The 16,424-nt window shown below is 41.6% G+C and overlaps 1 protein-coding gene across 1 annotated transcript in view; it reads right to left on the bottom strand.

The window, feature by feature from the left end:
- The window catches only part of cxxc4 (CXXC finger 4), an 86,057-nt gene that overhangs the window by 21,656 nt on the left and 47,977 nt on the right, over positions 1-16,424 (bottom strand). The window contains exons 2-3 of the mRNA XM_046047193.1: positions 7,598-7,708; positions 6,535-7,473 (exon numbers count right to left, since the gene is read on the bottom strand). Of these exons, the coding sequence (XP_045903149.1) occupies positions 6,535-7,359 (825 nt within the window). The 5' untranslated portion in view covers positions 7,360-7,473; positions 7,598-7,708. The remainder of the gene's footprint in view (positions 1-6,534; positions 7,474-7,597; positions 7,709-16,424) is intronic.

Raw genomic sequence — 16,424 nt, 5'->3', positions numbered from 1 at the left:
GACCTAGGTTATATGCTTTGTAAATACCACACTCCTTGCTGCTGTTATGAATATGATTAGCTAAAAAGTCGGGAGGGACTGCTTGGGGGTGAAGGGGGGTGGTAATGAAAGCAGTGTTTCCCATAATTAGCCTATAATTTGGATAATTATCAACACTGACCGCCACGTGTTCATTTTCATTGAGGAGCTGTATTGAGAAGAATATCTTCATGCAGCACCTCCTGGCTCGCTCCCTCTTTCTCGCTCGTGAACAACGCTGCACAAACCTGTCCAAAGTTATTATAACCCCCCAATATTTTACAATTTCTAAATAACTTGCCCAACACTGTCAGCGATACATCCTCACACATGCTGTTTATAGACTCCATTGTTTAGGTAAGCTAGCCTCTGACTAGCTAAGAAGCTATTTCTCGACTCGTATTTTTAACGTATGACACGAGGGAATGCTATCTAGCACCACAACCATTAACATCGTAATTAACAAAAATTCTTATTATTTCTTCAAGGGAAAAACATTTGTAAAAAAGTACTTAGTAGTGAAATAAAACCATAAAATGTGTGCAGAAATCAAAACAAGTCAAGATCACGTCATTTTTATGAAGAACAAAAAACACCTTGCTGCGATGCTCTCAGTGCAATCCCACGATGCATTTGCTGGAGACTTTTCTCTCACACTTTTTCCATACAGGCTCTCTGTAATGACGAGATACCTTTTAACTTCTTAGCCAGAGTCAGCATTAATAATTTATTCTCATCTGTTTAAAATTTAAAGTGCCACACATTAACGTCCTCCCGCACCTGCTCTCTCACGCTGTCCATCCTCCACTTGGCTGCTTTCTACCCCCATCCCTCTCTCTCTTTCTCTCTTTCCTCGCACTATAATAAAGACAATGACAACGAGTTCTCTTTTACCACTGAACCAGGGATGTTAAATCAAACAGGGGCAGAGGAGGCGACAGACCACATAATGTAAGGGCATCGTCCAGACGCCTCCGATTACGCTTTGGCCTTAATTGGTTGCAGTGGCAAAAACTATGAATTCTTTAACAGTGCCATGCGGTGGTGCCTTTCTGAGCACAGCAAACGCCTAAGGAGAACAGCTACTCTGTGCAAATGGAAGCTGACAGAAAATCCACACGGCACAACCAATCTAGGGGAAAAAGGGCATGACAATGAATAAGGGGGCCCATGCTCTTAAGTAGCTGAGGGTAGCTTGCAGGAAAGATGTGTATAATTAAGCGGTCTGCATCATGGTTCAGATGGCAAAATCCTATTGTCTTGACAGGAGCTTAAGGTTGCCCTTTAGGTTGAGATGCGCGTCGGCGTAAGGTCTCATTTTTCTCTTTTTTCACACTCCCCCAGACCTCTGTGACCAAATTAATCTGCAGTTTTAAAGCTTGAATAAATCCAGTAAGTTAGAGATCTGCAGATCTAAAGGCCGTCTGTCCCCTAGGCTTTTCCTTCTGTGTTTTAAAAAAAAATTCTTTACCCCCTCTCCTTTGCCCACGGAGATTGGCTGGCAGCACTCACTGTTATCTCCAGGGAGGCAAAGGTTGGGGGGAGGGGGTGAAGGCCACAGATTTGTCCTTATCTATTCTGAGCACACCTAAAACAAATTAGACCTGGCTGCCGTTGCTTATTTGGCTCCCGTGCTCTCATTAAGGGGCTGAATCCAAGCTATTTTCCTCAAGGAACTGCTTCCTACCATTTTGGGCCTTGTCTTTTATCACAATAGCAAAGGTTTCTAGGCAGCCATGCCACCTTTTCATCTCTTCCATTTCATGTAGTCATATCAACATTACACAAAGAACAGAAGGAGAGAGGGAGAGAAAGAACATCCGCTTACTCTAGGATGCTGTTTTCTTGCTCGTGAGTTGATGCTGGCCTTTGACATTTGCTAATTGAAAGAGGGAATCTGCTCAATTGGATTTCTGTTTTGCCCTTTTCCTGCTTTTTCTACACCGTGTTATGCGACTAATCAAATAGGAGCCAGGTTGGATGTTCTTTCAAGGATTTTTGTTTTTGCAGGATTATGAACATTAAAAACAGAAGTGCTGTTAAGGCAAATTGTTCCTGTCACTATTATCAACAACCCAGTGCGATGGTACTTGAAATCACATAATTCTGAGGATGTTATTTTTCTATTAAATTATATAGTAACGGCTGTTTATAGTTTTTTTATACATTTATCTGAAGCCATTAAATTTAACAAGTCATTCACAAGCAAAACCTTAACACATAAAAAAACACATAAATGAGTGCACAACTCAAATCCACATATTATAAATGTTTTGAAAGTCTTGTTGGATATTAGATTGAGAGTGTAGCGTGACTGGAAGTCGTCCTGTAATATTTCACTACACTGGTCAGATGTTTCACTACAGAAAAGTAATGTCTTTGTTGGACTGATTTAATGAAATGTCTGACTGCACAACATAGTGAAAAATAGACACTAACTTCTGACTTTCAACAAATATTTTACTGAACTCTACTTCTGACTTAACTATGAAGTCTTTATTACTCCATATCAAGTCATATTGTTTTCTGTCAGAATATTAACATTAACACTAGACTGACTGACATGTTTAAAATCTGTACTATTAATAAAAAAAATCACTTTCACTGTGACACTGTTACTGGTAAATTATAAACTGTAGGAACTGTGTGTGTATTTTTTAAGATTTCTGAATACAAGATTACTATAAAGTTCTAGTGACAACCTCAAAGAATATTTGAAATATTAAATTGGCTGTGAGATGTATACAGTTCACACTTAATACTGTTTATGAAGGCAACCCCTACATTAGCTTGACTGACAGATAACTAATACAAACAATATAAAATTGCACCAATAAAATGAATTTAATTGAAAGGCAACTTGCCACAATTAGAATAAAACTTTATCATAAACTTTGAAAAAACATTAAAAGCCATTCTGAACCTCGCTGTGGTGCTGCAGCGACAATATTTTAAAGATTATTGAGATTATCTTAAAGCAAAGTATTACCATTGAGCCACACGCTGGATGATGAATACCAAGTACCTCAGAAGAATGGTTCCCAATCCAAGGGGTCCCAAGATAAATCTGAAGGGTCAAGATAATTAACACAAAATTATATATCCTTCAAATGAAACAATCTGAGAAGGGAAATCAGTGTATGGGTGAACTGCTAACAAATCATGTCCACACCAAGGACATACAGTACCTTTGATCAACATGATGCATCCTTTTAAAGCGCCACAAGTTAAAAAGATTGGCCTTGCCTTAGAAAACGATAAGGATTTATGGATGTCCTCACACCATGTCAATTTTAGTGCAACGTTAATCAATGTATTAAGCAACACAAGCTGGCAAACATAACAAAAGGAACAGCTAAGGCCCATTTTCATGAGTATCTCTGCAGAAATAAAAGCAAAGTTGAGGTAAACATGTGAGGTAAACAGAGGTGAAGACACAGCTTGCCCACATACAAGTATTATTGCATTTGAAAGTTAATGAAGGACCTTTGAGCCATAGGAGCTGAAGCTACGCAAAGGTAACTGCACGGGAAATGTTAGGTTAGATGAGATTCCTTTGCCAGACTAATCCATCCTGGAGCCTGAGAGTAGCACAGAGACACACAGAAAGAGAGAGAGAGAGAGTGGAATCTGCTGCAGAACAGCACAGCAGTGACACAGGGCAATTCTCTAGGGCCTTGCATTAGCGCGCTAAATTAAAGGGGGTATTAGATTAAATTGGCTCTCCGATTTCAGGGGTGTGAGTAAAATTCTGATTTGCATTTTCCACCGCTGCTTAAGATATAATTAGTTCAGGGTGATTCCCATGTGGAAAACACTGACAGCCAAATCTAGCTGGCTGCCAGTAGCTTATCGTCTCTTCCAAGGCAAAAGGTACACTCGGCTCATCTTTTGTGTGTGTGTTTGTTTGTTTGTTTGTGAGCATGTGGTAAGAGTGTGGATGCAAGTGTGTTTGCATACGTCTTTGTGTGCGAGAGAAAGAGTGAGATACGGAGTGTGCATATGTGTGACTGCTCACATGTGAATTTGCACGCATGGGCTGCAAATTCTCCTTCTAAAGTCACTTCAGCACCTGATTCGTCACACTCCTCAATCGAATCCCGCTGAACTGTGAGCGACCATTAGTACATATAAAAGTTTGCCGAAGCAAGAGCACAACTTCACACCTCTAAGGGGCCTTCAAACTCAAACCCATTTCCGGAGCAGAAGGTGCACCTGTAATTACAGATGCAGAGTCAAAAATAACAATTACTGCTGGAGAAGTCCATAATATGAATTACTGAACTCAGCGAAGAAGCTTTTAAAAGCAAGTGTGGATTTGTTTGGGGGGTTTTCACACCCTGTATAATTCTAACCGTCTTCGCAAATGGATGTTTTCTAAAAGTGAGCCTACCCATGCATTATGAGTGTGAGGTCAGCTTCCTGGACACCTGTTTAGGACACCTGTTAGTACATGATATATTCAGTCAACAAAAATTCTGATTGCCACTTTTTTAGTTACACGACCAACCTATAACCCATAATCCTTTCAGTGACCCCTTTATTTAAATTCTTAAGCCTTGCTTTCCCAATTTCCCCAGTGCTCCACACTGTATGAAAAGTTTCCAAAACTCAATTTAAGCCACTGTACAAGATACTAAAGGAAATATTCAAACCCATGACACTATGGTTCTTATGGCAGCACTAAATAGAAATAATCTCTTTCTATGAAGTTTATCTTTATCTTTTTTGCCCCAATGTAAATCAACTAGTTTCAGGTCATTTTACTGGAAAATTCTTGAAAGTAGTTCATTTGTAGTGGAAACATTTTGATAGCAGATTTTGCACATATACTTTTGTACTTTATACTTGTAACATTTTTTTTTTTTTAAGAACTTGTCAAGATGGAATTTTTTTGCAGTGTAAAACTGTTTTTCCTAAAATGAATCCTACTGTGACCCTTTGAAAACATTGGGATCTTAACTAAAGTTTTAAGCAAATCTCTGGAGGTTTGAACCGTGCTTGTCCGCCCAGCATGTGTTTATAATGATTGGCCTGCTGTTAGGGGTTAAAGAGGTAACAAAAACAACAACAACTTCAACAACAAAAAACAGACCTAGGTTAGCCTTTCAGTTTCTGTTTTAGTTGCAGAGTGGTAAAGCTTTTGATCAGGGATATTATCTGTGGATGGCATGCTGTCAAATGAGATTGAATGACCAGAAAACCTCCATGCTGCACTACATTGCAGAGTATGCGAGACATAAATGATGAGAAATATATGAATAAATAATGATATGTTATGTCACATTGAGCTCGTCAACACAACATGGACAAGAACAAACTTCAACATTTGCATTCAGGTACAATCTCAATGTACTTTGAATCCTTTTTAGGTGTTTAACACACCTAAATGAAGAGTTTTATCTACCAAAATGAACATTTAAAAATTATCAATCCAAAAAATCATGGAGATAGACAATGTGAAGCCACAAATTTATAATGAACAAAGGAATCCATACGTGGTGTTTTTCCATGAGTAGATTATGTAATATTTTATAATTAACCTCTATTTCCTCTCTGTGTAATTACTTAATTAATGAGCAAATCATCTGGCCCTCAGGTTGCATTTGTTGGTGACTCATCCATACAGGCTCCTGTTAAGTCAGTGAGCAAGTTCAAACTCTCAGGGTAAAGAGAACTGTATTTGCAACTTAACATTCATTCTGCCTTTGCACTTGATAACCAAATGTCAGCTACTAAATAAATCAATTAAAATGAACCTTTAAACACAACACTGCCCTCTGATTGTGTCCTAATGAAGCCTCTTGCTATTTGTCAATTAAGCCACTACTTAATATGTTTTTGTGACAATGTTTCTTTTCTGCCTCTGCACCCTTCTAGATATGTATCATGCCCCAGATTGATCCATAATTGGCCATAATGACACAAATATAATATAAAATGATTTCATCTCAACCCTCCTGTACATGCACAATCAATTCATTAAGGATCAGTGGGAGAAGATCAGTCTGGGTGCTTCACTACCCTCCCCACACTAAACTTGGGGGATGTTTTGAGAAATACCATCAGCAGCCCTGCCATCACTCTCACCATCTCTTGGTGGTCGGAGGCTGAGGCTTTGTGGGTTATTGATTCTCCCCATCCAGAGACGGTTTCCATAATTGGTTAAAATGACCGGGTGCAGAGAGGGATGGCTCTCTGCTGAAAACCATTTCCCAGCCCTGCTTGGAGCTGAGCCAAGCTCGGGGTTGTTCGGATGCGTTCCAGCCCCAGCCTGACTGGCAGCAATTAGGGGTGTCTGAGCCAAGCTCAGCTTGCGCTCCACACAAACACCCCTAATTACTGCCAATTAGGCTAGGCGGGTAGGCAGATTTGAGAAGCCGGGGGGATGTTCAGGCATGGGTGGGCATGGAAACAATTTTCAAGGGCTTAGAACGTGACTGGATGAAAAGGTTAATGCTTTGGAGTGCAAGGGGATAATAACAAAAGAAGGGGAAGCAGAGCCCCGGTTCTCACCTCCAGCGACGAGCCTGGCTTCTTCTTCAGCTCCTCGCATTTCCTAAATTTGCAGATCTGGTGGCCTGTTTTGCGGTTCCGACAACTGCTGCAGACACCACAGTTGATTAGCCGCCTGCAGGGTGCACAGACCCCACACCTTTTCCTTTTCTTCTTCGCTGGGTTTCCACTGGATACCGAGGAATTATTCTGTGGGCAGTCTGCCAGATTGGCAATTTGAAACGCACTGTCTGTAACGGCTGCTGAGGCTGCGGGGGAGTGAAGGGCTGTCATGACGATGACCCCGGGAGGTAATGAGATGCCCCCTAAAGCCGGGATAGCGGAAAAAGTTCCAACGCGTTCTGGGAGATTCATTATCTCTGCTTCAGCAGCGCCGCATTTCAGCTTGTTCATGCATTCTCCTGCTAAAGGTCTGCAGTGTTCAGGGGATAAGGTAGAGAGGAAATTATTATTTGCCATTTGCAGCGTCTCTGGCGGTACGCCAGGCTTCCCCGGCCTCTGGGAGTCATTTCTATGCATGCTGGTCCTATTAGGGTTTATTGCTGCTGATTTCCTTCCCCAGAGCATGGCGTTATCGCAGTTCCAAGGGGACATGCCAATTCTAGCACTGGGAAAAATGGGTGTTGTGATGCGGGCAATCTTAGCAGTCTGTGGAAATGCCCCATTGGTTTTATAAAAGTTTGCAAAAGACCGGTACCTTTCCATTTCGGCGTTATAATCCAAAAGCTGGCTTAATCCACCATCCTGAAGATTATCCTTTTGTAAGAGAGACACATCTGCGTTCTGTCCGTTTTCAATGCAAAGAGCATTGTTTATGTTAGACATGGCTGGGAAATGGTTGTCAGTGTTCAGGAGAAGAGAGTTGGGTTGCTGTGGCCTTTATCGAACTGAAGCTGGTTACGAACAGTGTGTTACCATCCTGGTTTATCTTCTCCAGTGCTAAAAGCAAAGCAAAACAAAAAAACAAAAACAAAAAAAGAAACAACAGTTACACATAAAAGAGACAAATGTTTTCATTCTAATCAGATTGCATTTCTATGCTTCAACTTTTCTGTGAAGATACCTGCTGAACATTTGAAGAATCCTCTGGCACATTGTTTACACTCTGCGTTTTGTAATGGAACTATCACAAGTTGTCAGAACTGATCTTCATCTGGTGTCAATAACGTGAAAGCTGTGACAGACCAACATGTTATTATTATAATAAGAAAACAAATTTGCATGCTTCAGGAAAAAAGCCACACTTTCAACATTGTTTAGATGTCTTGTCAAAGTATTCTTACAAATTTTGATGAAAGTCCAATCAGCTACTTCACACAATGAATAAATACATTTTAATACACAAGGGTACATTTCATCAAACTATATAATTGTAATTTTAAATCAAAAAATATCACTATTTTTAAAAGTCAGAGGAGCGTCTCACTAGAATTTGGATTATGACAGCAGTAGCTACAAACACAAAGAATTTTTTTTTACCTTAGGCCTGCAATATGAGCTCTTAAAAATAATCTGTTTTGAGTGCCAGGAGGAACATAGTTAAATATCTTCACATATTTTCCATCTTCTCCAAAGAGTGGAGATGGCCCATCCATGTAAACACCACTCTGTCCAGCCTCTTAAGAGCACCTGGTATTCATTCATGGCCAGCTCTATTACATTTACTCAGTAACAACACAGATAGCCACTGGTGGATTTACATCCAGATTGTGAACCAGACCAACTACAGTGTCGGCTGCCTCAGGATGGGATGTGTGTGTGTGTCTCCAAGGGTGTATATAGGTGTACATGTGTGTGGTGGAGGGCTTGGGGGGGGGGGGGGGGGGGGGGGGGGGGGGGGGGGGGGGGGGGGGGGGGGGGGGGGGGGGGGGGGGGGGGGGGGGGGGCTCCATTTCCTTTCTCTCTCTCCACCAGTCTGTCTGGATTTGGTTTCCACAGATAAAAGCCCATTAGACACATCTCCCCCTACTTCCATTACCTTTTTCTGGGCTTTCTCTCTTAATTGCCAGAGCTGATCCATTGCTGGAACACTAAAGCATTTCAAATCACTTCTATGGTGCTACCCAGCAGCTGTCTCGAGAAAAAAAAAAGAAGAAGAAATGGAACTAGAGAGATCATACAGGGTGGCTTTATCAAAGTCATCTGAATGCAGAAGTGCATCCCCTTCTAAACATGTCTTAGCAGGTTTGCCTTCATTTAAAAGTACCAAAATGATTCAGACAATACAAGTCTCAATATTGTCCAAGTGCCCACAGGCTATTTTTTTTTACATGAAGTGCCTCAATACACTTTCTAACATGTACTAAAATATCCAACGTCGTTTATTTTCAGTGATCGTTATTTTTATTTTGATGTGACCAACGTCCTATCCACCATCGAGTCCAGAGGTTCAGTGTCGATGTGGCATCCAAAACAACCTGCAGCCACCAGTAAACAAAACCTCCTTGGCTTAATGATCAGCCCTCCTCAGGCTCATTATTACTTAATCAATTCACCCCTGGAGCGAAATACGCAGCCCAAAGGCAATCAAGTCACGGACATTGATTTTCAGCCTGTAAACAAAGTTTAGAGAGACAGAAATGTTCAATACTTGCAGCTGGAGAGGGAGACATAGAGAGGAAGGAGAGACAAGAGAGAGGGAGAGAGAAAGGTGGCGAGTGCGTGAAGGAGATTGAAGAAAGAAAAGTAAAAAAAAAAAAGCCACGTCCGATGACGAACCATTGTGCAGCTGCTGCACCATGGTGCCATTAATTAGGCTACACTCAGGTCTGCGGGAGACATTCAGATCAAAGGTCATGCATAGATAATCCGAAGAGGGCAGTGCGTGGCAATAGTCCAAATAAAATCCTATATAAAATAATCTGACATTGCCTGGCTCACTTGGCAGCCACACAGACCCAAATCGGGACAGGGGGAAACGGGGATAAAACGCATGCAAGTGGACGGCAAAATACGGACGGACACGGAGAAAGAGAGAGAGAGCGAGAGAGCGAGAGAGAGAGAGCATCACCTACCAGGTTCCTGTTGAGAAGAGCTCCCAAGATGCTACCAGCCCGCGACCGTGTAACGGCACATTACTGCGAAGCGATACGTGGGGGGAAAAATAATGCAAAGATGCGAGAAGACGCACAGACATAGGCTGCCGGAGGAGAGCGGCACGAGTGCGTGTGCGTGTGCGTGTGTGTGTGTGTGTGTGTTCAAAGCGCTCAAAACAAAAGGACCATTTTTTATCGACTTTCTTGTCACGTTAGAAAAAGGTTGGAAAGTGCATAAATAAGCCAAAAGGTGTCGTAGGATAAAAAGAAGGGTGGTAAATCGCAAATGGGGGCTCGGTGTTTCCTCTCCTCTTGATCCGGGGGCTGTATTGTGTGTCTGCCTGGTCTCTGCTCAGTCCGTGTCTCCTGTCGCTGTGTGTGGCTGATTGGTGCTGAGGTGAGGAAGCAGGGATGTGGACACCTACTGATCATTGGCTGGAAATTACTATAGAAACACTCGGGAGGTGGGAGGGATGGATGGCTCAGGGCGCCCTACAGGGAGAAAAATATCTACTGGAAATATCTGCGTCTTGCAACCTTATAGCCTTGTGGCCTCTTTCACGAAATCTGTTTTAATAGATTTATTTTATGACGAGGCACTTAGAGAGGAAGAAAGGGGGGGGTGTCACTTGCCAGATAGGATTGGGGAAACTTGTCAAATTAATTTGAATGGAGCTGAGCTGTGATTAAGATAAAATGCCTCTGTCTGGTTGGTTGCCCCCCCCACCGTCCGTCCAGCGACAGCCATAATTACTAACACCTCCGGGATTCATCAGCATTATAAATCCCACCTGCTGGCCACCCATGCTTACAGCTCCCACAGGCTGACCACAGGCGGATACATTTATACCCCACGACCACCACCAAGTGTGACACTGACTGTGCATTAATTCATGGTGAGGAACATATAAGCTTTGAGTTGAAATAATTATGACTCCAATCAGTACCAGATTATTTTCCCTCTACATTAGCATTTATAGGCTGTAAGCCACAGGGTGAAGTTTAGAAATAAGTTAACTAGGACCATCCCCTCTGTAACTCCATACTGAGGCTGATTACTAATTAATCACCCAAGGTCAGATGGTCAACCCAATAAACAAGACTTTTCACAACCCAACAACCCAAAGTTGTTCTTATTAAAGGCTTATAAGCTATCTCGATGCCAATCGATCTATAAAGAATTAATACCTTATTTATTAACCATTAATAAAGCCGGCAGTGGCATCTTATAAACCCTTTATTAAGTGTCTATTATTAGGCAGTGGTAGTGCCTGTTTTGTTAGTTATCAATCAAGTCATTATCATTCAGGCTGCAACAAACAATGATTTTTATTATCGATTCATTTGCAGATTATTATTATTATTATCGTTGATTTGTTGGACCAACTGCACAAAACCCAATAATATTCGATTTAATTTCACAGAGGATGAAGACAACAAGCAAATATATATATTTTGGGGCTAGAAGCAGTGGATGTTTGATATTTCTACTTAAAAACTGACTTAATCTACTATCAAACTTGTTGCAGATTAATTATCTGTCAATTGACTGATCTCCACGTGACAGATCACTTAAAATGACATTATGTCACAGAGGAATAAACAATCCCTGCATTCCTTTTACTTTTAGACAGGTTTGGGTGTGAGTAAACAAACTGACAGCTACACTGACACAGTTCTAAGTCTCCAGGTGAGCTGTGTGACACAGGCCTATAGGCTGCTAAAGGCTACGCTTTAATTTTATTGAGAGCTGGCAATACATACGACAGAGAAGAAGCAAAGACGTCTACGTTAAGTGTTTTACAATTATTTGTAAATATCTGTTTAGACTTACACTTTGTTTAGAAGTGACGTTTGGTTCATTAACAAATGCTTGTTTTGTAATTCAGATACCCTCAGTGTAAATCATTTTCCAAGATTCTACTTACTCAAGTATAAATTAACCATATACACAGATGGCGAGGAGGAGTATAAATGGTGAAAAATCACTGAGACATCATTGACTCTAAGGATGCTGAACTCGTAACAAATGATGCGGGTTCAAGTCTAATAATCTTTGGTGACTGAGCTGACACGCTGACACACCCACAAGACACCTGTTCACGCCCACAAATGACTCAAAAGAACATAGCCCTAAAACTTCCTCTTCTTCATTCAACAGCTGTCGAATTACCACTCTGTCAATGGCTGTCAATCATTGTGGGCAAGGTGACCAACAACTTGTGGCACTTTTCCATTACCAGTACCAGCTCAACTCGCCTCGACTGTACTCGATTTGGTTTGGCTATGCTCCGTTTTCCATTGCAGATAGTACCCAGAGATAGTACCCCTCAATATAGCTGGTCGTCATAGCGACGCCACACACAACTGCCGCAACGTAATGTTCAATGCGACACACACACCAGCGATCCACACATCTTTCTCTTTTTTAAGTTAAAACGTTTCAACATTACTCAGAATGTAAAGACAGATAAGCGGTATGAAAACCTTCCAGCTGTGTTTCCCTCTGCCGTTGTTGCTGCAGCGGTCTGTGTGACGGCGGGAGCAGAGGGCTCTGTGAGCGGGCGGTTGGCCGGCCTCGGGAGCTCCTCCCGCAGGTTGGGGCAGGCTTCCCCTGTCGCCACTTGCAGAGCTCCTCAACCCCCGAAACTTTTCAAGCACATTTTTGTTCCGCCATCACTTTTCGTAAAACTGCCAATATTTGAAATCTACACAGCTGATTTCTCACCTCAAAACTTCTCAGAAGTGGATTTAGTGATGAAATTCCATACGAAAACTGTAAAATATAAAACTTTCTGTTGCTGGCCTCTGTCTGGCGCACGCAATGATGATGCAGTGAATAGTGACAATTCTCTCTGACCAATCAGCAGTCTGCCGTGTTTTCATGTCACATTTTAGTATCCCTCAGCTCGCTTGGAACCTCAACGGAGGTGATACGAAAAAAAGTACCTGGAAGCAGGTACAGGTACAACATTTCTACAATGGAAAACCAAACAAAGGCGAGTCGAGCAGAGTCGAGCTGGTACTGTGCAGTGGAAAAGGGGCTTTGGAAAGACTTCTAAGCGTTGCCACAGACACTTTTCTCAGAGGCCCAAAAGCAGCAGTGACACCTATTAACACAAATTGGTAAGCATGCCAACAGAAGTAGGTGTTAAAGTATATGCTGATTGGCTAGTTGGGTTTGGGTTTAGGTTTGGAGCAGTTATGACTAGGATAAACAGCTGGGTCTCTCAACTCACCCCACACGCCACTTTCACCCTCTGAGCCGCGATTGCTCCTATCTTGGGTGCGACAACTTTCTGTCTTCCTTCATCATCATCATCTGTCTGTGTTCAAGAAGTTGTCGTACACCACTTACTTTAATCAAGGTAAAGTCATGATCAGAGTAAGTAAGCGCCTCTTTCAGTGTTTGGGGCATGTGAACACCGTTTCAAACTGCGCAGGTCATCATGATTCTCAAAGGAAGACGATGAAAAATCATGAGTAAAATCACACTATGTACACATTGATGTAAACTTAACAAAATATCAAAGCATTTCCTTAAACTCATTACAATTACCATTACCATAGTGCTTGTGTGCATAAAAAACAAACCTAGTGTCTTGATATTCAACTCTGAATGAAAATATCTACTGTATTAAGTGTGTGTAAACTCGTAATGTGGAAAGCATGTCTTTCTTCTGTCCTTACACAGACTTCATTCTTCAATCTTCATCCTATGTTTGGTCCAGTTGATATGAATAGCTTTGATAATTTTATAGAGCCCCTTACTACAATAAAAGCACATGTCCTTTTGACACTACAAAAAGCACATTTGACAAATATTTTTTTGCAGAGAGGAGTTTATGAATAAATTTGTCCTGACAAAATAATGATGAATCACAACTTTTGTTCTTTGACACGACTGACAGTTGCATTACAAAAAAAAAGGAACCATCCTGGAAGCGTTATTTTCTTCAGGATCAGACCCTGTGCATTTGTGTGTGTGGAAGCTCCTCTGTCTGAAAATCATTTTATCTTCCGGGCGATAATAGCCCCCAGGGGAAATCTGCCTAGGTGGTCCTAACCTCTGCCTGCAGAGCCACGGCGGTATGTGGGTTTGTAGCAGTGGGAGGCATGAACCCTCGTGGCATGCCTTTGTTCCTGTCTGCGTGTTCCGGCGTCGCTCCCCGTGCATCTACTCCTCCCAGTTTCCCTGGGCTTTCAGCTGAACTCGGCGGAGTAATTAATAACCATGACCCCAGATTTAAATGTAGCCTGCATTTAGTCGATGGAAATAGAATCACGGAGGAATGAAGTCATAAGACATGGGTGTTTGAGGGGTGATGGTGTGAAACCATTGATTCATCTGTCTCAATTTGATCCAAGCACTGTGCTCACATCCAAGACAGTGAAGCTAGACAGGAACATGGACACATCCAGTCTGTTTTTCTCTTTTACAAAAGTCCTAGAATCCTAAAATGAACAGCTAATTTAACAAACAAAGAAAAAAAGAATAATAAAAGAATAAACATATTAAGCTTCAGTGTACACGGTGGAAACAGTGGGATTAGCTGGCTTCCCCATTTTAACACTTGTTATTTCAAGCATACTGTATATTTTCCTGTTGGAAAAGGTGAAGGCCCCCCAAACACTTGCAGTATGTATATATGTTTGTATGCACGCAAAGAAAGCCACAACAGAGTCACAGTCGTTTCTCAGAGGAATTATGAAATAAAAAAATCTGACCAGGAAAAGGGAGGAGCTCCTGAAGGTGTTTCTGATGGCTCACACACTGTTGTGGTAAACACCATTCCTTTGAGGCCTTTACAGCATGAAGTGAAAGGCACAGGCAGAGAGAGAGTGAAGAGAGGCTGAGCAAGAGAGAGAGAGAGAGAGAGAGAGAGCGGGAGAGCAACTTGGGAAAATAAACAGTATGAGATTATGGGTTTGGCAGTGATGTGCCACAGTGCAGCAGCAACCTTGGCAGTATTTATTTAGAAACCTGCCTCATTCCCTCCTGCAGGCTGTAATGCATGTGCCCTCATCTCGCACACATTAGCCTTTTGCTGTGATTTGATGTGTATCACCCGGTTTTACGCTGCTTTCCTCGGATATAGTTGAGCAATCCCTCCTCCCCTTGGCATCGCCTGCTAATTGGAGTGTATAGAGCACCCTTAATTATCCAGTTAGTAGCTGTGCTGAAAGAAAGCCGGCACAGTCTGGTACAGATGACAGCACCTACACACAATCACTTCCACAGAAAACATCCAGTAACATGTGGATTGAAAGTACAGTGTCTGCATGTGGGCTACATGAATGGTGTTCATAGTCATATTCTGTAGATGTTTCTGCTTTTAAAACATTCTTCAGACGGAAGGAATAGCACTGGAGATTTCTGGTGTTATTATGTCTGGTTCATTCTGGATTTTTTAATTTTAGCACGTTGTACACCAGCAAATATAAGATTTACATCCCGTCTTCAGATTATTCCATCACTCTATGAGTGTATTAGATAAATGGCCTTTTTATGCTTCCCCAGCATACTGAAGAACTCCGGGCAATGACACATAGACCAAATCAATCACACATTTATTTGAATGTGTTTAGCTCTTTGATCCGCTGCCGGATACACTGGTGGAAGAAGCATTCAGCTCATTTTCTAATGTAAAAATAGTAATACCACAATGTCAAATACTCAAGTAAAAAGCCTGCATTCAAAATCTTACTTGAGTAAAATTGAAATTTTAAAAAAGCCTTACTAGCAAAATGTACTTAAAGTATCAAAAGTAAAAGTACTCATTATGCCAACAAAAGTCGCTGTGAGTGTTATATTGTTATATATGATATTAGTGAATTGTTAATCCTAATGTATTGGTGTGTACCGCTGCATTCATGTCATCAGCAGAATTGGAAGAACGTCTCGGGTTACGTATGTAACCCTTGTTCCCCGAGAAGGGGAAGGAGACACTGCGTCGGTGATGACACTATGGGAATGCCTCTGGGCGTGGCAGGGCTGAAATCATTAATGAAACTACTCCAATCCTATTGGCGTTGCTAGAATGGTAGCGTGTGACAGCGTAACAGGAGGCGTATATAAGCACACCGGCACACCGGACACATCAGATTTTTTCTATTCAGCAGGCACTGGCATGTTTGAGACTACGAAGAGAAAAGTACAACCACGAGAGGAATTTTCTTACCTGGAAGGAAGTCTGGCAGAGGAGATGGCTGGTGAGCAGTTCAGGCAGTGTGTTTTTCCATGCCTGCGCTACAACACGGCTGGGGACACTCATGCCCTGTGTGTGTCTTTTCTAGGGATGCCGCAGAGCAGAACAGAGGAGCTTCCACACACACAAATGCACAGGGTCTGATCCTGAAGAAAATAACGCTTCCAGGATGGTTCCTTTTTTTTTGTAATGCAACTGTCAGTCGTGTCAAAGAACAAAAGTTGTGATTCATCATTATTTTGTCAGGACAAATTTATTCATAAACTCCTCTCTGCAAAAAAATATTTGTCAAATGTGCTTTTTGTAGTGTCAAAAGGACATGTGCTTTTATTGTAGTAAGGGGCTCTATAAAATTATCAAAGCTATTCATATCAACTGGACCAAACATAGGATGAAGATTGAAGAATGAAGTCTGTGTAAGGACAGAAGAAAGACATGCTTTCCACATTACGAGTTTACACACACTTAATACAGTAGATATTTTCATTCAGAGTTGAATATCAAGACACTAGGTTTGTTTTTTATGCACACAAGCACTATGGTAATGGTAATTGTAATGAGTTTAAGGAAATGCTTTGATATTTTGTTAAGTTTACATCAATGTGTACATAGTGTGATTTTACTCATGATTTTTCATCGTCTTCCT

Source organism: Micropterus dolomieu, linkage group LG04 (genome assembly GCF_021292245.1).
Source record: "Micropterus dolomieu isolate WLL.071019.BEF.003 ecotype Adirondacks linkage group LG04, ASM2129224v1, whole genome shotgun sequence".
Taxonomy (NCBI): Eukaryota; Metazoa; Chordata; class Actinopteri; order Centrarchiformes; family Centrarchidae; genus Micropterus; species Micropterus dolomieu.
The sequence above is the reverse complement of the archived record's forward strand: the minus strand, read 5'-3'. Positions and strand labels throughout refer to the sequence as shown.